We start from the raw sequence: 21,271 nt of genomic DNA, 5'->3' as shown, positions 1-21,271 counted from the left end.
TGCGTTCGCACCGGATACACTTTTTATTTATTTTTTATTTAACCTTTATTTAACCTTTATTTAACCAGGTAGGTTAGTTGAGAACACGTTCTCATTTGCAACTGCGACCTGGCCAAAGTAAAGCATAGCAGTTCGACATATACAACAACACAGAGTTACACATGGAATAAACAAAATATACAGTCAATAATACAGTAGAAAAAGAATGCACAGTGAGTGCAAATGAGGTAAGATAAGAGAGTTAAAGGCAATAAATACGCCATGGTGGCGAAGTAATTACATTATAGGAATTAAACACTGGAGTGTTAGATGTGCAGAAGATGAATGAGCAAGTAGAGATACTGAGGTGCAAAGGAGCAAGATAAATAAATACAGTATGGGGATGAGGTAACGCAATCAGTCGATATACTCGACAACTATCATCAGAAATCATGCGATTTAAATCAGACAGTGGGGCCCGCCTGATTCACAAGTGAGTCAGAAGGTTCAAATCAACGTTTCATATCGTGGTGTAGATGTACTGTATTGACAATGGCACAATAACGCGAGATCACATTTCCAGCATGGCCGACAACCAGACCTCCCTTGCCCGCCATAGGAAGCAAAATTGTAATTATTAAATTATAAGTGATCATTGCATTTGCAGTTCTTAAATTATTTAAAACATATTTTTAAACTCTGAAACACTGAACGAGCTTCGGCAACTCGTGGTCCATGTGACTAGCTTTCCTGACATTGCTAGCCCTTGGTTGCGTTGCTAGCCCTCGGGCGCGTTCCAGGTTGCAAGTTGACAAGGATACGTTCCTTGCCAGGTGCAACCGCGTCGCAGGTCTGGATGGGTGCGTCCAGATGGTCTTCATAATTCATCATTTCTGGATATATTATAACCGATATTTGACATAACAGATTAATCTGTCAGATTAACATAATTGGTTCAGATTATTTGATGATTTATTGGCCTCTACCTTTATTTTATTTTTTACAAATCCCATTTTTAAACATTGAACCTTTATTTAACCAGGCAAGTCAGTTAAGAACAAATTCTTATTTTCAATGACGGCCTAGGAACAGTGGGTCAACTGCCTGTTCAGGGGTAGAACGACAGATTTGTACCTTGTCAGCTCGGGGGTTTGAACTTGCAACCTTGCGGTTACTAGTCCAACACTCTAACCACTACGCAACCCTGCCGCCCCAAATAACTATTGCAGGGCTGACCAACTCTGTTCCTGGAGAGCGACCATCCTGTAGGTTTTCGCTCCAAACCCAGCAGTAACTAACGTGATTCAACTTATCAACCAGTTAGTTAGGTGCGCTAGATAAGGGTCTAAACAAAAACCTACACTCCCATTCCAACCCAGAATCCTTACTGGATTTCTATTGACTTCCAAGACAAGATTTGGAAGGATGGCCACACGAGGCTAGCATTGAACATATCACCTAACCACATATTGGTGGCGTTCCTGCCTGATTATGTTGAAGACTTTGCGTTGCATAAACCAATGTTTGTGCGCCACGTCATCAAGTGTCGTGAAGTACATTCCTATATCATATGATGTTAGTTAGCTGATATGTTAAACACCTATCCAAGCTTTGCGTGATCTGGCAGGCATCTGCAATGTAGTCAGGCAGGAATGCCACCCATATTATATAGTGGAGTAGTATAGCAATCTATTGGTTGATGCAATACATTATCTGCAATTTGCAATTCATAATCCAAGATGGCGTAGCAGTCAGGCGTCTTTGTCCTGTCGTGTCCCTTGTATATATCGTTTTACATATTTTTCGTCGCATATCCTTTAAAATATTTTGCTAAACCTCATCATCTAAATGCTCTCCTGCAACCCGCCTCACCCAATGTGGCGTGGATCTGCTTTTTTTTCCTAAAGTATTTATATTTACTTCGGATCTGGAATCCCTCAACTGAAGCTAGCCAGCTAACCACCAGACTCACATCTCCCTCACTAGCTTTAAGCACCAGCTGTCAGAGCAGTTTACAGATCACTGCACCTGTACTTAGCCTATCTGTAAACAGCTAATCTATCTACCTACCTCATCCCCATACTGGTATTTATTTATTTTGCTCCTTTGCACCCCAGTATCTCTACCTGCACATTCATCTTCTGCCGATCTACCATTCCAGTGTTTAATTGCTATATTGTAATTACTTCGCCACCATGGTCTATTTATTTCCGTAACTTACCTCATTTGCACTCACTGTATATAGACTTTTTGTTTTCTTTTGTTCTACTGTATTATTGACTGTATGTTTTGTTTATTCCATGTGTAACTCTGTGTTGTTGTATGTGTCGAATTGCTACGCCTTATCTTGGCCAGGTCGCAGTTGCAAATGAGAACTTGTTCTCAACTAGCCTACCTGGTTAAATAAAGGTGAAATAAATCAAATAAAAATTTGGTCAGGGCCTGGAACATGACCCTCAACTAGCTGAATCAGGTATGTTAGGTTAGGGTTGGACTGAATACCCACAGGATGGTAGATCTCCAGGAAGAGAGTTAGGTAGATCTGTTGTGACCTATGTAAGTACTAGGTCATATTTATTGGTGCAGACCGTAGCAGAATTCCCTTTTTTAATGGAAAACAAAAAAACTGTTTCTTATAGGACAAGTTCAGGTAGGCAGATTCAGTTCATCTTCGTTCTGTTTGGTGCCTATTGAATACGACCCTGTACTGCCGCCTCCAATCAAGTCCCAGGCTTTTATGGGCACACTGCCCATCATTTGCTCTTCTATAGTTTTGTGTTTGTGTAGAGAGGAGTCTCACGCATTGGTCGTTGACCGATGGCTGACACAGATTCTACTTTATGAATTCAGAAAGACTGCCTCTGCTCATGGGAAAGATAAAAAGGAATTCGGTGAAGGACCGGTCGTGGTCTCATGTTTCATCTGTGTGTAGTGACATTAGATTGGTCTGTTACACTGGTCGCAGCAAAACTCTTTATTGCCACACAATCAGAGTTGGTGGTAATTGCTTTTGGTACAGCGTGATAGGCAAAAATTCTCACAAGGTTTTAATTTGAATGTATTAGTCGATAAGTACAACATTTTAAGGCACAGTGTGAATTGCATTGACTCTTAAATGGCAAGAGACAAAATAATATAGACCGGCAAAAAATACATGAAAAAAAATCCCAGACATTATACAGCTGTGCCAGGGGAAAAAAACCTCTCCCCCAACGTCAACAAAACAAAAGAGCTGATCGTGGACTTCTGGAGACAGCAGAGGGAACACGTTCCCATCCACATCGACGGGAGCGCAGTGGAGAAGGTGAAAAGCTTCAAGTTCCTCGCCATACACATCACTGACAATCTGATGGTCCACCCTCATAGACAGTGTGGTGAGGCGCAACAGCTCCTCTTCAACCTCAGGAGCCTGAAGAAATTTGTCTTGGCCCTTAAGACCCTCACAATCTTTTACAGATGCACCTCTTGAGAGCATCCTGTTGGACTGTATCACCGCCTGGCACGGCAACTGCACCGCCCGCAACTGCAGGGCTCTCTAGAGGGTGGTGTGGTCTGCCAAATGCATCACAGGGGGCAAACTACCTGCCTTCCAGGACACCTACAGCACCCAAAGGCACAGGAAGGCCAAAAAGATCATTAAGGACACCAACCACCCGAGCCACGGCCTGTTCATCCGCTATCATCCAGAAGGCGAGCTCAATACAGGTGCATCAAAGCAGGGACCGAGAGACTGGAAAACAGCTTCTATCTCAAGGCCATCAGATTTTTAAATAGCTGTCACTAGCCAGCACCCTGCCCTGAACTTAGTCACTTTCACTAGTCGAGTACCACCCGGTTACTCCACCATGCACCTTAGAGGGTGCTGCCCTATGCACATAGACATGGAATCACTGGTCACTTTCATAATGGAACACTGGTCACTTTAATAATGTTTACATACCGTTTTACTAATTTCATATGCATTTACTGTATTCTAGTCAATGTCACTCTTACATTGCTCATCCTAATATTTATATATTTCTTAATTCCATTCTTTTACTTTTAGATTTGTGTGTATTGTTGTGAATTGTTAGATACTACTGCACTGTTTGGAGCTAGGAACACAAGCATTTCGCTACACTTGCAATAACATCTGCTAAATATGTGATTTTAAAAAATATATATATTTCACCTTTATTTAACCAGGTAGGCAAGTTGAGAACATGTTCTCATTTACAATTGCGACCTGGCCAAGATAAAGCAAAGCTGTTCGACACATACAACAACACAGAGTTACACATGGAGTAAAACAAACATACAGTAGAAAAATAAGTCTATATACAACGTGAGCAAATGAGGTGAGATAAGGGAGGTAAAGGCAAAAAAAGGCCATGGTGGCGAAGTAAATACAATTTAGCAAGTAAAACAATGGAATGGTAGATTTGCAGTGGAAGAATGTGCAAAGTAGAGATAGAAATTGTGGCTACCAATCTACATTCCGTTAAAGTGTCCATCCATAGCCAAAAACGTGAGGGTAGAGCTGGGGAGCAGGGTGGCAAAATATAGCCATCTGCATTGTACTGGCTCAAGTTCCTTCTCTGGCTCTTTGGTGCAACTGACAAGCTGCACAACATCCTTGAATACATGAGCCCTTGTAATATTATAATAATATTCGTATAACCCATCTACTGTATATCAGCACCATGTCACCAGGTCAAATTCCTGGCACGTGTAAATGTTCTTGGTGAAGCTTGTTCTGATTTTACGGCCCGTTGTTACAACGTTATTTACAAACAGAAACAAAATCACCATGTCAATAGCAACACGGTAACATAACAATAGTGTACCACATCAGCCAACATATCATGGAAACAACCTCACTAGTAAGTCCTAGCAATAGTCAGTAGAGTAGGTTTTTAGTGTGTTAATGGCTAAGGGCACAAAGCTTATACTGAAACATGGCTTATTGCATCCTACAGTACCTATGGCTGGATGTGAATAATATGAAGTCAGTATTATCTGCCATGGGGCTTACCTTGTATTATGCCTTAGTGATTTCTTAGCTGATTATGTCCCACTTCTCATATGAAATCTGTGATAAGTATACTGATCCATATATAGCACTGGATTAGGATATGTCTTAACAAGTGTCATTCTATTCTTAGGTCAATGAAGATCGTACATTTTCCTGATCAATTAGGGGTATTGAAGGCCTCTTTTGACCAGGGAATGACCAGGAGACGGTTGCCTCTGCTGGCAGCCACCAGAACTGGCCTGTCAGAGAGTATGGTGGAGGTGAGGGTCATTCATGTTCTGTATTCTGTGAACATAAGAAAGGGTTTTGTCTTTTTGTAATTTCTCCCTGGATTCTGGGCAAAACATTTGGTTTAGGATTACTTAGGAAACTTCCTATGCCCTTACTGATGATTCACCTTTTATTTACGACATTAATTGAAAGCATCTTAACCTTCTGCTTCCTTGGGTGTTATGGTTTGACAGTGTCAAGTCTCAAAGCATCCCATCACTCTACAAATCAAGAACCATCCATAAATCCAGACAATTTTACTTAGACACACCCACTATATGACCAGTACCAACAGCTTCTGTCAGGTCGAAAGTTCAAAACCCCACAATGTAGAACAAACAGGGCACACAAGTCATTCATATCAACCAGTATCAGGTTCCTAAATCCAGGAAGACTAAACCGTAACTCACCACCTACAGTATACCTCTATGTATTTGTTTGTCTGACCTTGTCTTGTGAAGTATGTCCTGTGATATTTTATGTTGTATTTAAGTGAAGAGTTGAATATTCTGTGATGTGTTATCATACACGTTTGCCATTATTCCCAAACAAATTCCGCTATGGAACAATGAAGGGTTAAATCCTGGATCTTATCCTTTGCTGTTGTCATAATTATAATGTTTTTTTTAACTTTTTCCAGCATATATGTGTTTTGCCTCTAGTTTCATATTTCCTGGTAAAACCTAGATTCAAAACACCCCTCACTTACCCTCTGGTTGTGACACAACGCAGATAATTCATGTTATATAAGGGCTCTGTAACGCATTCATAGGAAGAAGGTGAGGACCAAGGTACAGCATGGTACGTGTTCATATTATTTATTTGAAACTGAACACTAAAATGAAAACCAACAAAGAGAACAACCATAACAGTTCTGTCTGGTGCAGACACAAAAACAGAAAGCAACTACCCACAAAAACCCCGTGGGAAAAGGCTACCTAAGTATGGTTCACAATCAGAGACAACGAAAGACAGCTGCCTCTGATTGAGAACCACATGGCCAAACAACAAAGAAATATAAAACATAGAAAATGAACATAGAATGCCCACCCTAGTCACACCCTGGCCTAACCAAAATAAAGAATAAAAGCCTCTCTATGGCCAGGGCGTGACAGGCTCCTTTTTCAATCATCTGCAAGATAAAAAGCTGAGTTTCTGGGGCAATATTTTTGTGTTTACTCTTTTAAAAAACTATTATGTACAATTACTCTGATTTGAAAATGTGATGCAATATTATTTACTATTGTGTTGTCTTCCTATTGTTTCCTCTAGAACTGGTTAGGGAATGAAAGAGTAAAGCTGGCCCAGAGTAAAGCTGTCTCTCAACACAAAACTAAGCTCTACAAACGTAATATGTCAGCTTACAACCTGTTTATGAGGGACCACCTTAAAGCTAAAGGTTTGTGCCTTTTTGGCTTGAATGAATGACCTGTTTGCAATTACAAGAGCAAGGAGAGCATTCAAGTATTGTGGACTGCACGCATTTCTCAATTGGTGTGTCTTTGATGTAGGTTAATTATTATACTCTTTTAGATGAATGATCAGAGGTGTTTCTCTTCAGAACTTTATGGGTCTAACAACAAATTCTAAAGTCAACTGACTCCATCTGACACATATTTCTACTTTGTTTCAGCAAGTAAATGTTTTGTCGTAGTAATGCCTTGATAGAATAGATTGATAAAACAATGTCACTGACATTGTCATGTTTTCTGTTGTATGTCAGGAGTTATGGCAGGTACACTGGGCAAATGGCAGGCATTACCACCTGCCACAAAAGCCCATTACAGTGAGGAGGCAGACAAGCTACGGTCAGGAGTTGAAGGGGAACCTGAAGGCATTAAAAGTAAAAGATCATTTAAGTTGGCTGAAATAAATTGTGGGAATGTATACAATAAGGTCACAATAGTAAATCATGACATTTTGAAACATTTACTTTAAAAAAGTAATGTGTTTGTATTTGATAGTTAGAGAGAAGGAACGGGCATTTTTCTTACAGAATGATTTCAGCTTTTTCGCCAACTCTTTTTCTATAAGCATTTTTAGGTATGGTCTTTTTTTACATCTAATTTCATAACGGACCTGCTCCGCTTTAAAGCAAGCTTAAAAAATGTAACCACTAAAATTCCACTAAACCACTAAAAAGGGCTGACGTTTGATTTATAAAAACATATGTGGTAGCTGTGCCTTGTTGCTTTACATTGTTGATATTCTAGTAAGCAGATTTCTGGATCACTGGTAGAAGCTTGGAATAATGTGTGTACTTGATCTTCCTTCACTAAAGCCTTCTTTCGGTTTCTGTTTAGATGAAGCAGATGGACAGGGCAGAGTTCCATGTATGACTGTGGCTGCCAAGCAGGTGGTCATTGAAATAGAGGGCATGCCAGCTGGGATAGAGTTGAAAAAGCCCTCCCATTATGGCATGGACCAACTATCTTCCATTTTGGAGGCAGGCCATGGCATCAAGTTCACAATAAGTAAGATTGCATTGAATGCTCTCTACAGTGTTTCAATGCAGAATTGTAATGTTTTGGTCATTGATATGAACAACATTGACATATACAGTACAGGCAGTGACTTGGTCCATTACTTTAGACAATCAGGACATTCCCTTTGAACAGATACCCACTGTGGTCACTGCTCTCACTAAAGGGCAACGGTGGGCTTTACTATATATGGCCATCCACCACTTGTTATTGTTTATTTCTGGGTCAATGTGTCTGCTGATTAAGAAAAGATAGAGTAAATGTTTTATTTTAGAATATCTTTTTGCAGCTAGGGGTGGTGCTGGGCCTAGAGCTGGAGATGGGAGTGGAGCTGGGCCTTGAGATGGGCCTGGAGCTGGAACAGTGCCTGTAGTTGGTGCTGGGCCTGGGCCTTTAACTGGAGGTTGGGCTGAGGCTGGAGCTGAAGGTTGGACTGCACCAGGACCTGTGTCTAATTCCCTGGAGGTTGGTAATAATATATACATGTACGCAGAGTATTCAAAACATTAAGGACACCTGCTCTTTCCACAACTTTCCACAACTGACCAGGGGAAAGCTATGATCCCTTATTGATGTCACTTGTTTAATCCACTTCAATCAGCGTAGATGAAGGGAAGGAGAAAGGTTAAAGAAGGATTTTTACACATTTTGAGACAGTTGAGACATGGATTGTGTATGTGTGGCATTCAGAGGGTGAATGGACAAGACACATTTTTTAAGTGCCTTTAAATGGGGTATGGTTTTAGGTTCCCGGCTCACTAGTTTGTGTCAGGAACTGCAACGCGCTCAAATGCTTCCCGTGTGTATCAAGAATAGTCAAACACCCAAAGGACATCCAGCCAACTTGACACAACTGTGGGAAGCATTGGGGTTACAATAGGCCAGCATCCCTGTGGAACGCTTTCGATACCTTGTAGAGTCCATGCCAGGCGAATTGAGGCTGTTCTGAGGGTAAGGGGGGGGGGCAACTCAATATTAGGAAGTTGTTCTTAATGTTTTGGAAACTCAGTGTAATTAGATGTTATGTAGTTACAGTATGTATGTTTTGGATGTATACAGCATGATAAAAGAGTAAATATAAAAGAGTAATTGTAGTCAATGACCAGAATCTTTGCTGGCATAGAAAGAGTCAGTTCAGAATTAGATTTTGGGTACATATGTGGAAACTAATTTACCACACTACGTAACGAATGAGGTGTTTTTTCTAAATGTACTGTGAATGTAGCCAACAAGTCAACCTGTATTTTGTCTTCGATTATAAAGAACATACCTTCCAATTTATCACTTTGTAATTGTGCCTCTGTATTTCTTTTCTCCCAGACATCCTTGCAGTTGCAATGAACTCCATTATTACTTAGCCACAATGAATTGTTTTTTAATAAAAAAAATTATTCCACGTTGTGTTGGGTGTAATTACATTGATATATCTAGTGAAAACTGGATAAGCAACACTGAACTGCACTGTCACGACTTCCACCGAAGTCGGTTCCTCTCCTTGTTCGGGCGACGTTCGATGTTTGGCATCACGGTCTTCTAGCCATCGTGGATCCACTTTTCATTTTCCATTTGTTTCATCTTGTTTTCCTACACACCTGGTTTTCATTTCCCTCATTAATTGTTATGTATTTAACCCTCTGTTCCCCCCCATGCCTTGTGTTGACTTGTTTGTTGTAAGTGCTTGTGCACATGTTTACTGGTGCATGTCAGGTTTTGTTTTGATGTTGGTTATTTCTTTATGCCGTTGGTTTTGCAATTAAACTGCTCCGGCTATTACCTAGTTCTGCTCTCCTGCGTCTGACTTCCCTGCCACCAGTTACGCACCCCTGACGGAGAGAAGTTGTCACTACAAGCTTTACATCAAAGTTGCCTGAAGCTGAATGGAAAGGCTATGCCCTTTCCAGTTATTCAGAAGAAAATCCTTGTCTAATTTACAGTTGAAGTTGGAAGTTTACATACACTTAGGTTGGAGTCATTAAAACAAGTTTTTCAACCACTCCACAAATTAATTGATAACAAACTATAGTTTTGGCAAGTCTACTTTGAGCATGACACAAGGAATTTTTCCATCAATTGTTTACAGACAGATTATTTCACTTAGAATTCACTGTATCACAATTCCAGTTTGTCAGAGGTTTACATTACACTAAGTTGACTGTGCCTTTAAAACAGCTTGGAAAATTCCAGAAAATAATGTCATGGCTTTAGAAGCTTCTGATAGGCTAATTGCTATCATTTGAATCAAGGGGAGGTGTACCTGTGGATGTATTTCAAGGCCTACCTTCCAACTCAGTGCCTCTTTGCTTGACATCATGGGAAAATCTAAAGAAATCGGCCAAGACTTCAGAAAAAAAATTGTAGACCTCCACAAGTCTGGTTCATCCTTGGGAGCAATTTCCAAACGCCTGAGGGTACCATGTCCATCTGTACAAACAATAGTACGGAAGTATAAACACCATGGGATCATACCGCTCTGGAAGGAGACACGTTTGGTCTCCTTGAGATTAATGTATTTTGGTGCGAAAAGTGCAAATCAACCCCAGAACAGCAAAGGACCTTGTGAAGATGCTGGAGGAAATCGGTACAAAAGTATATATCGACATAACTTGAAGGCCGCTCAGCAAGGAAGAAGCCACTACTCCAAAACCGCCATAAAAAAGCCAGACTACAGTTTGCAACCGCACATGGGAACAAAGATCGTACTTTTTGGAGAAATGTCCTCTGGTCTGATGAAAAAAAATAGAACTGTTTGGCCATAATGACCATCATTATGTTTGGAGGAAAACGGGGAGGCTTGCAAGCCAAAGAACACCATCCCAACAGTGAAGAACGTGGGTGGCAGCATCATGTTGTGGGGGCTTAAAATGGCTTAAGGGCAACAAAGTCAAGGTATTTTAGTGGCCATCACAAAGCCCTGACCTCAATCCCATAGAAAATTTGTGGGCAGAACTGAAAAGGCGTGTGTGAGCAAGGAGGCCTACCAACCTGACTCAGTTACACCAGCTCTGTCAGGAGGAATGGGCCAAAATTCACCCAACTTATTGTGGGAACCTTGTGGAAGGCTGCCTGAAACATTTGACCCAAGTTAAACAATTTAAAGGCAATGCTACCAAATACTAATTGAGTGTATGTAAACTTCTGACCAACTGGGAATGTGATGAAAGAAACAAAAGCTGAAATAAGTCATTCTCTCTACTATTATTCTGACATTTCTGTTAGGGTTTTCTTCTGGTGAAGGCGAGGTGGACCAAAATAATAAAGAAAACACAAAATACTTAGACCAGGGCGTGACAATTTCACATTCTTAAAATAAAGTGGTGATCCTAACTGACCTAAAACAGGGAATTTTACTAGGATTAAATGTCAGGAATTGTGAAAAATTGAGTTTAAATGTATTTGGCTAAGGTGTTTGTAAACTTCCAACTTCAACTGTATATAAGGTTGGTTAACTTACCAGCCTGGACCCAAAACCAACACATTCTACACATTTATATACTACCCTTTTAAAGTTTTATTGCAACCATGGTGTTCATTTTCACTGAAGCATATGCAGTATATCAAATAACATGACAATGATTATCATCATATGGGTCAGACTGTCCTATACTACTTTGGCCAACACGTTATACCCCAGAGGTAAACCTCTAAAGGTTGGTATGACTTGCATTAATGTGATAGGGCTTTGAAACCCATAGCCGAATGCCTTCAGACTGAGCATTTCACACAAAATGGCTGCCGACAGTGAACTCAAGTTAGGGTTAGGGGTTATATTTAATGTCAGACTATCCTATACCACTATGCCCAACATGTTATACCCCAGAGGTTGTAATTAAACCTTTAAATGTTGATATGACTTGTATTATTATGATACGGTAATAAAAGCTATTAACCGAATGGCTTGAAACCATGCTTGAAACGGAACAGGCCATTCGGCTATATGGCTAAAGCCACAGCTATAAGGAACGTGCCACAATTGAAAGTTATGGTGTAGTTTACAATGCACTGCTGGAATGGGTTAATTAAGTGTATATTCGATTCATTAAATTATTTTCATCTATACACTAGTTCACATTTATTTGGATAGTCTGGATTTTCCGTCTGTAGATGCTCTGCAGACAGTCATACTATCAAGAAATGATGTGTTGATAAGCAACTGCTTGCTACGGTTAGAGTTATGTTTAGAAAAAGGGTTGGGGTTCGAGTTAGTAGATTAGTAGTTGAAATGTTACCATACACTGTAAACGTATTCATTTAGACAAACAGAGAGAAGTTATACTGTAGTAGGATGTCAATGGGATTGAGTAACATACAAAAGCATGCTCCTGGTCTCCCAGGGTGTTTTATGACATTGTTTTTCAATCACTGGTGCAATATTTTACAAGTATGTGGTTCATTTTCACAACTATTAGCACATAAATCAACAGATCATCAAAATGGGGTATAAAACTGACTTGGCTGCAGTACCTGCATTCTTTCTGACCAGGCCACAATAGAAAGAGCGCTCCAGGACAAGTCTATGGATTGTGGCCAGCAGACAGCGAGTCTTCTTAGTCTGCAGACTTTCCAAAATTGCTGCACAGTGTTGAAGAGACCAGCGTACAATCCGGTTTCTCTTCTCCATGCTCTTCAACCTTTTCTCCAGGCTGAAATGTGAATATTTATGTTAAAATGTTTAAAACCTATATTGACTAGCACCAATATAGTGGTACAAATAAACTCAGCAGAAAAAGACACGTCCCTTTTTCAGGACCCTGTCTTAAAAATCCAAATAACTAAACAGATCTTCATTGTAATGGGTTTAAACACTGTTTCCCATGCTTGTTCAATGAACCATAAACAATTCATGAACATGCCCCTGTGGAACGGTCGTTAAGACACTAACAGCTTACAGACGGTAGGCAACGGGTCACAGTTGTGAAAACTTAGGACACTAAAGAGGCCTTTCTACTGACTCTGAAAAACAACAAAAGAAAGATCCCTGCTCATCTGTGTGAACGTGCCTTAGGCATGCTGCAAGGAGGCATGAGAACTGCAGATGTGGCCAGGGCAATCAATTGCAATGTCCGTACTGTGAGACTCCTAAGACAGCACTACAGGCAGACAGGATGGACAGCTGATTGTCCTCGCAGTGGCAGACCACGTCTAACAACACTTGCACATGATCGGTACATCCGAACATCACACCTGCGGGACAGGTACAGGATGGCAACAACAACTGCCCGAGTTACACCAGGAATGCACAATCCCTCCATCAGTGCTCAGACTGTCCGCAATAGGCTGTGAGAGGCTGGACTGAGGGCTTGTAAGCCTGTTGTAAGGCAGGTCCTCACCAGACATCACCGGCAACAACGTTGCCTATGGGCACAAACCCACCATCGCTGGACCGGACAGGGCTGGTAAAAAGATTTCTTCACTGACGAGTCTCGTTTTTTTTCTCACCAGGGGTGATGGTCGGATTCGCGTTTATCGTTGAAGGAATGAGCGTTACACCGAGGCCTGTACTCTGGAGCGGGATCGATTTGGAGGTGGAGGGTCCATCATGGTCTGGGCATCATCGGACTGAGCTTGTTGTCATTGCAGGCAATCTCAACACTGTGCATTACAGGGAAGACATCCTCCTTCCTCATGTGGTACCCTTCCTGCAGGCTCATCCTGATCAGACCCTCCAGCATGACAATGCCACCAGCCATACTGCTAGTTCTGTGCGTGATTTCCTGCAAGACAGGAATGTCAGTGTTCTGCCATGGCCAGCAAAGAGCCTAGGACACAGAACACGGGAACGTGGCAGTCATGACTGGTAGGGCTAAGCCAGACAGAAAGGGGTGTTTAGAGATGGAATAAAACTTAGGTCAGAGATGTAGCAACTACTTATGCGACTCAATGTTGCTCTGCGAGAGAGTCCACGTCTCTCTCCTGCCAGGTAAGGAACAACGTCCTTTTGTCTGTGAGGGTCTCCGTTATCTGACGGGTCCAAACTTCCACGTCTGACTGTGTGCTGCCCTCAACATAATCAAGGGTCTAATTAAATCTATTGCAGAACAAAATAAACCACACTGGCATTCGTGTTGAATTATACATATACAATGCTCACAAGTTATTGAAAAATATCTTATGGACAATGTTTGGAATTTTACTAAAATATCAAATTGTTAGTGAAACCACAGCAAGGATTTCATCATCAAATCAATTAAATGCATTTTATAAAGCCCTTTTTACATCAGCAGTTGTAAAACAGCATTACAAAGTGCTTTACAGATACCCTGCCTAAAACCCCAAAAGAAAAAGCAATACAGAAGCACAATCCAAGCAGTTCATGGTGTGCATGCTTGTCAGACTGATCGATAATCAGAACAGGATAGAGCACACAAAAAAACATAGACCTTCCCATTCACCTTCCCACCCATGGGCCAGACTGCACTCAATCATAGGACTGACAGAAGAGAAAAGTCTTGAGTCTAGACTAGAAGGTTGACACTGAGTCTGATTCTACTGAATAGTAGCCCTGCTTCCAATTAATCTGATTGAATTAGCAGAAAAGGATCATTGTAATGCAGCAATTGTATTGCTGCATTACATTACTACTGTTTGGCAAAGCAACGATAGAAGATATATGAGAAAGACAACTGAGGTTGGATATATTTCCCCTCATCAATTATGAACAACACTCAATGCAAATAAGAATCCTATCATATTGAGACGTTATAGTTGTTCCTTAATTGTTATCGTTGACATACCTGTGGACAGAGAGGACACTTTGTTCCGTCCGAGGTCAGTGGCACCAACTTTCTGACAGTTTCTCATTCAAACTGCCAGTGTTTGAACTGCTCAAATTACTCATTTGTGAGCTTCTGGTAGAGCTCAACTGTCTGTACATAGAAAAAAATAAAACTACTCATCATCGTAAAAAATGTATGATTTTATTTCCAATTGAAAATACAATACAACTACCTTCCAGCATGCATTGGATTTATGGAAAGCCAAGGTAATCCCCCTCAAAGACACCCCACACTCCAGTTGCAGGGGTGCAAACTGGCGCAGGAGGTCCACTGAAATTGCTGTTTGTGGCAGATGGGGGTTGGCAGGCCAGATTCTGCAGCGGATTAGGGTGACAGGATCCAGCTGACAGCTGCAAAACTGCAGCCAGATGTCATGAGCTCTTCCTGAAATGAGGCATTCCGTTTCTTAGATTGCATTGCTAAACATTACATCCGATGTTGGTGAGATGCACGTCTCTAAAGAACTTTCAAAATGACTCCATATTTTCAATGTAACAACTGAGTGAACTGGGTTATGGTAGACTAGATAAAATGAAATCAAAATTAAAGTTGTCATTTGAACAGGAATACAGCATAGTGTACACAATACAATGAAATAAGTAGATAACTACAGTATATTAAGTAGAGGAAACAAACTCTCCCTCAATGTGAGGAAGACAAAGGAGCTGATCATGGACTATAGGAAAAGGAGGGCCGAACAGGCCCCCATTAACATCGACGGGGCTGAAGTGGAGCTGGTCGAGAATTTCATGTTCCTTGGTGTCCACATCACCAACAATCTATCATGGTCCAAACACACTAAGACAGTTGTGAAGAGGGCATGACAACACCTTTTCTCCTGCAGGAGACTGAAAAGATTTGGCATGGGTCCCGAGATCCTGAAAAAGTTCAAAAGCTGCACCATCAAGAGCATCCTGACCGGTTGCATCACCGCTTGGTATGGTAACTGCTCGGTATCTGACCGTAAGGCGCTACAGAGGGTAGTGTGTACGGCCCAGTACGTCACTGGGACCAAGCTTCCTGACATCCAGGACCTACAGTATATAGTAGGCGGTGTCAGAGGAAGGCTCAAAAATCTGTCAGACTTCAGTCACCCAAGTCATAGACTGTTCTCTCTGCTACTGCACCCAGAGCACCAAGTCTAGGTACAGACAGACAGAAAGTTGTTGTAGAACAGACTACAGTAGCTGCAGATTTGAAACTACACTATCAGGGGGATATTTCATTGCACAAATTGTTAGAAAACTCCAAATCAACTCTGTGCTTGGCACGACAGATTTGGCCACATTTATCTGCCCGGAACTGTAACTTTTAGAGAAACTGTGCTGTATGTACATGATCAACATTTTTGACTGGGAAGCAATTATTTTTGCCAGAAATTGACAGGTTTGTTGACATAACATAAAATACATTACATTCCATAACTTCAACTGGTGGACAATGTTGGGAGTGCTGTGTGTTTTCACATATACATATCTCAATAATACAGCTCCTGGTCCCACCAACTTCCTGGATGTCTTCTGACCCCCAGCTTTCTGATCTCATCATAGACAAAGATTAGAATATGAGAGATATGAGAAATATTTATCTGAGCCACAATCCCCACAGCGCCATAGCTCAGCCTCCTCCAAAACTCTAGTCATGTCTCTGTAAACCAGAGGGGCTCTTTTTCTTCTAAAAGATGGCATCTGTAACAAAAAACAAGACAATGACAACTAAGTTTGATGTATTCTAAATTAATTATATAATATTAATTACATTCAAATGACCTGATACATAGGATACAATTTGATTTCCTTATAGGGAATCTAAAGACAGTTATCGGTAGGAAGATGTGCTTCACATGGACATTAAATAGTCTGAAATGCCTCCATAGACAGGTGATGACACGTCTTTGGGCTTCAACAAGCATGGGACAGGAATATTTTGGGCATCTTGGCTAATGGATTATTATTGTTGGAATTGTTATAATGCACCATCTAATACTTGCCTAGTCCAGTGGTTCTCAACCTTTTTTGGTCATTGTAGGCCCAATCACATCTTGCTCCACCCATAGTGCCCCAAAAGTACCCCCTCATTTTGGATTGCCAACTGTCCGGTATTAGCCGGGATGTCCCTTATATTGCGCTAAATTGGTTTGTCCAATACGAGACTAGTATATTCATCCAAACACAGTATAGCGTAAACGCGCCATTTCCTGCAAAGTAATTTCTGTTGTTGTTCAGTCGGTTTGGCATATCAAGGAAATATGGATAAACCTGCAAAAAAGACTGTGCAGCTACAACAAACAATGTGAAGCAAAAATGATGTGGGTTAAGCCCGTCAGTGGTGACTCGACGAAAGCTTTCTGTATTTTATGCAGTTGGAAATTCTCAATTGGCCATGGAGGGAAGAATGACCTAACTCAGCATGCATCTACAGAAATGCACATGAAGGCCAGGCTAGCTAACGGTGCTAGCAATATCGGTGCATTCTTTAGGACGTCTACTGTGGAAACTGACAAAATTGGAAAACACCACCCCGTTTACCAGTTATTGAATAGTGCCAACAATCGCATTCTGAAAGCTAATTTCCCAGCTCACATAGCCCATAATGTCTGCAAGCACGCCCGCGATATGCTGTCAGTGGATACTGAGACAATTAATTCAAAAATCTACAGCCACTTATCAGTATCTGCTTCCCAAAGAGAGGAACTGCGTGCATTGTTTGCCTTTGTTGATATTGAGTTGCGTGAAATTCTGCAACATAATTGCACACGATGACTCTCTCCTTATCCAGCTGTCGATCGTCTCCTGCAAAGCTGGCCAACTCTTACTTCATACTTCAGGTCCCTTGGGGAGACCTGTCCTGTGCAGCGTTGCCAACACATTTTCAGGGTAAGTTGCTAGAGTCAGGTTGAATTGTTGCTAAATTACGCTGTGACGTCTTGCGTGATAACGCAAAACTGCGTCATTAAGTAGAATACACAATAACATTACTCAAATTGACTGGCCATCTCGACAAAACATATGATTTCACATTTGTTCAGGTACAGACTCCCACTCTTTTCTGTACTTCTGGCTGTACAATTTTGATTGGGACATGTTGATTGATGTTGTAAGATAAAACATTCGTGACCAACTATATTCAATGGGTTTGGCTTGTCGAACCCGTACTACTGCTGCTGCAGTCAGCCAACAATGATTTGCATTTTGCTGAAATTGCTGCTGGCCTGCTACTGCCTCTGCACGAGCTGAGCGCCTGCTGCTGACGTCACCACTCACGTTGCACTATTGCAGCCAGGCACGTGTGTTGTGACTGAGTAAATCGTTTTTGTGTTATTTAGAGGGAAAATGCGTGCATTTTAGCGTTTGAGTCACTTTTCAAAAGTTGCTAAAAGTTCCAAATACATTTTTAAAAGTAGCTAAATTTGTTGCTTGGTGCTGTTTGAAAAACAGTTGCTAAATCTAGCAACAAAATTGCTAAATTGGCATCACTGGTCCTGTGGCACGGAAGAGTATTTTTGAGTATGAAGAAAAAAACGGAGACCAGAAAATGAAACCGATCGGCCTCTATGAGGAGCTCTCCTTCACTGACCTGGAGCAGGTGGTGGTTGCCCTCAAAATGACAGTCAGTATGGACCAACTCTAATGAAGAGTTTTGTGCTAGCCTGGAGGAAATACAGAAAGCCAGACAGGATACCACAAAATCCATCAGTGAGAAGTAGGTGACAGTTTTCCAAAACCTAGGGAAAGCCAATTTGACCAACATGTTCATGATTGTCTCATTTGTCCTCAGTCCTCATCTGATCAAAAATGAACTTCAAATATCTGTGAACTGTGACTTGTCGTGTAATGACTTCTCTCTGTTTATTCAAAGGGACAAAGGACTGCTTGAATCAGTCAAGAGCAGCAAAATATAAGTAGACTTAGTGAGTGACTCATGCCCCTCTTTTCCTCATTTGCATTTCAAATGTTTTTAATGTTTTTATTATTGCTGTAAAGGTCCAAATGGTGATTTCTTTGATCTTTTTTTTTTAGGTTTATTCACATAAGTTTACATAATGATACCGTTTTAGTAAAGCTATAGACTAAACGGAATATACAAATATTTTGCCTTTCCAATTGAATAAGAATATGAATATACACTGTATATTCATTCACACAACACGCCCACACCGCCGTGGCACCGTGCACTGGCGCGCCACCTTTTGTCCCTTATTTTGCAGTGAGAAAGTTGCCGCAACCCTACCCTCATATGCATTTTAAAATGTAGGTATATCATATGAAATTAGTCTTTCTAAGTACCCACTTTGGATATTGGTTCCTGGTTATATAAATGGTGTAAACATTGGCTATAGAGAGTTTAAATCCATGCGAGAAAATGTACTGTTGCACACTTCGGGAAAAATATGTAGATTTAAGGCATGAGACAAGATAGGCAACCAAATAAATTAGACGCAGCCTAGCACCGAAATCAGGAAATATCACCATGCTATGGTTCCCGGGAAATGTAAGTCGAAAAGACTGCTAATGCAAAATTGCAAATCCTTTTAAAATGTATTGTATATTCAGATCAAATTGCACTCAAGAAATGTTCTTTCCTATTATGGGTCATATTAGCGGGCTATCCCGGGATAAAAACGCTTTTAAAAATGCATTACATTAGCTTTGTAAATCACATTTTAAAAATAATGTGATTATGTACCTTTGACGAAATGAAAGATTGTCAGAAGATCGTCTTCTAGTTTTAATAACAGCACAATAAAGTAATTACCGTCACCAATGTATACGGGGTGTAATAACATCCGTGGTTGATGCTTTTTGATTACTCTGAAATTACGATATGAAACGTTGATTTGAACCTTCTGACCAACTAGCGGGTCAGGCGGCGCCTCGCTCTCTGATTCATATCGCGTGATTTCTGATTGTTCTCGTTTATATCGACTTTATAGGGTGGAGATTGGAAAATGGATCCAAATAATGTCATTACATTAACAGTTCAAGTACGTTGGTGATCGATTTGTATGTATGACTTTGTGTAATAACTATCTAGCTACTGGCTAGGTAAACACCATTTGCCTGGCAGCAGAGTTATTTGAGACAAATCAGATGAAACTTGGTCACAAATGACGTGGGGGGGGGGGGGTTCTCTTCAAATGGGTATAGAATAGGCTATCACCTTTTATTGTCAATTAAGGACCTCTTACACTAGCAGATTGCGGTCTTGTCATTATTTTGTTATTGGGACACTGTACTTGTAGTGGTAACCATTGCACTGTCTGTTTAATTTGTCACCAGGGATGTTGGCCTTTCTTTGGAGCATGGGGCTGATGACAATGCTCAGAAAACAAATTAGGCCTCATCTCCCTGCACAACTCAGCCTCATACGGGGTGAGTCATTACAAAGATTACATCAGGCCTTTGAAGACATTTTACATGCTGTACGGTTTTGACATAGACAATGCATACAAAACATACGCTGTGACATTGTGGCCTATGTAACAGCTTGGCTGTCATCAGACATTGTATGTGTGACCGATGTGAAATGGCTAGCTAGTTAGCGGTTGTGCGCGCTAATAGCGTTTCGATCTGTGACGTCACTCGCTCTGAGACCTTGAAGTGGTGGGTCCCCTTGCTCTGCAAGAGCCCCGGCTTTTGTGGAGCGATGAGTAACGATGCTTCGTGAGTGACTGTGGTTGATGTGTGCAGAGGATCCCTGGTTCGAGCCCAGTTTGGGGCGAGGAGAGGGATGGAAGCTATACTGTTAGATATGCATTGTTTAGTTTACAAAACCTTACAGAAAACCATTACATAAAATAACACAAGCATTTCGCTACATCCGCAATAACATCTGCAAAACAGGTGTATGTGACCAATAAAAATGTATTTAATTTGACATCACCCATACTGTGATGAAAGGGACCTAGTGGAAAGTCTACATATGTATTAGCATAGATGTCATCAGTCTTATTCCTGTAACTCTGGCGTCCTTGGGTAGGCAGAGGGAGTCTGGAAGGGCATCAAGGAATCTTTGTGTTGTCTGTGAATTTATAGCACGACCTTTGATGGTCCTTGGTTGGGGTCTGAGCAGATTATTTGTTGCAATTGCAAACGTAATAAAATGGTGGTCCGATAGTCCAGGATTATGAGGAAAAACATTAAGATCCACAACATTTATTCCATGGGACAAAACTAGGTCCAGCGTATGACTGTGACAGTGAGTGGGTCCAGAGACATGTTGGACAAAACCCACTCAGTCGATGATGGCTTCGAAAGCCTTTTGGAGTGGGTCTGTGGACTTTTCCATGTGAATATTAAAGTCACCAAAGATTAGAATATTATCTGCTATGACTACAAGGTCCGATAGGAATTCAGGGAACTCAGTGAGAAACGCTGTATATGGCCCAGGAGGCCTGTAGCTATAAAAAGTGATTGAGTAGGCTGCATAGATTTCATGACTAGAAGCTCAAAAGACGAAAACGTCATTTTTTTTTGTGTAAATTGAAATTTGCTATCGTAAATGTTAGCAAAACCTCCGCCTTTGCGGGATGCACGAGGGATATGGTCACTAGTGTAGCCAGGAGGTGAGGCCTCATTTAAAACAGTAAATTCATCAGGCTTAAGCCATGTTTCAGTCAGGCCAATCACATCAAGATTATGATCAGTGATTAGTTCATTGACTATAATTGCCTTTGAAGTGTCCATTTGTAGGTAGCCAGGGATCCATTCCTCAAAGAATTTTACTGAACGTGTGTGTCCCTTCAGAATTTC

At 41.1% G+C, this 21,271-nt stretch overlaps 1 protein-coding gene and 1 long non-coding RNA gene across 3 annotated transcripts in view; both read left to right on the top strand.

The window, feature by feature from the left end:
• The first annotated feature begins 350 nt into the window (after positions 1 to 350).
• On the top strand, positions 351 to 9,523 carry zgc:113176 (uncharacterized protein LOC554708 homolog). 2 transcript variants are annotated; one of them, XM_035781888.2, is made up of 7 exons: positions 351 to 2,452; positions 5,124 to 5,253; positions 6,536 to 6,662; positions 6,987 to 7,106; positions 7,567 to 7,737; positions 8,036 to 8,211; positions 9,067 to 9,523. In XM_035781888.2, the coding sequence occupies exons 2-6, from the start codon at positions 5,128 to 5,130 to the stop codon at positions 8,086 to 8,088; spliced, it is 597 nt and encodes a 198-aa protein (XP_035637781.1). In that variant the 5' UTR covers positions 351 to 2,452; positions 5,124 to 5,127; the 3' UTR covers positions 8,089 to 8,211; positions 9,067 to 9,523. The 2 variants fall into 2 exon arrangements, with proteins under 2 accessions (XP_035637781.1, XP_035637780.1); XM_035781887.2 differs by having other exon boundaries at positions 352 to 4,841.
• Positions 9,524 to 17,794: 8,271 nt separating this feature from the next.
• The window catches only part of LOC118391660 (uncharacterized), a 39,572-nt gene continuing 36,095 nt past the window's right edge, over positions 17,795 to 21,271 (top strand). Inside the window, exons 1-3 of the long non-coding RNA XR_008060732.1 lie at positions 17,795 to 18,221; positions 18,378 to 18,429; positions 19,799 to 19,891. This is a non-coding gene — a long non-coding RNA (uncharacterized LOC118391660). The remainder of the gene's footprint in view (positions 18,222 to 18,377; positions 18,430 to 19,798; positions 19,892 to 21,271) is intronic.

This window comes from Oncorhynchus keta, chromosome 12 (assembly GCF_023373465.1).
Source record: "Oncorhynchus keta strain PuntledgeMale-10-30-2019 chromosome 12, Oket_V2, whole genome shotgun sequence".
NCBI classification, from domain to species: domain Eukaryota; kingdom Metazoa; phylum Chordata; class Actinopteri; order Salmoniformes; family Salmonidae; genus Oncorhynchus; species Oncorhynchus keta.
This window is presented reverse-complemented; position numbering and strand designations above follow the sequence as displayed.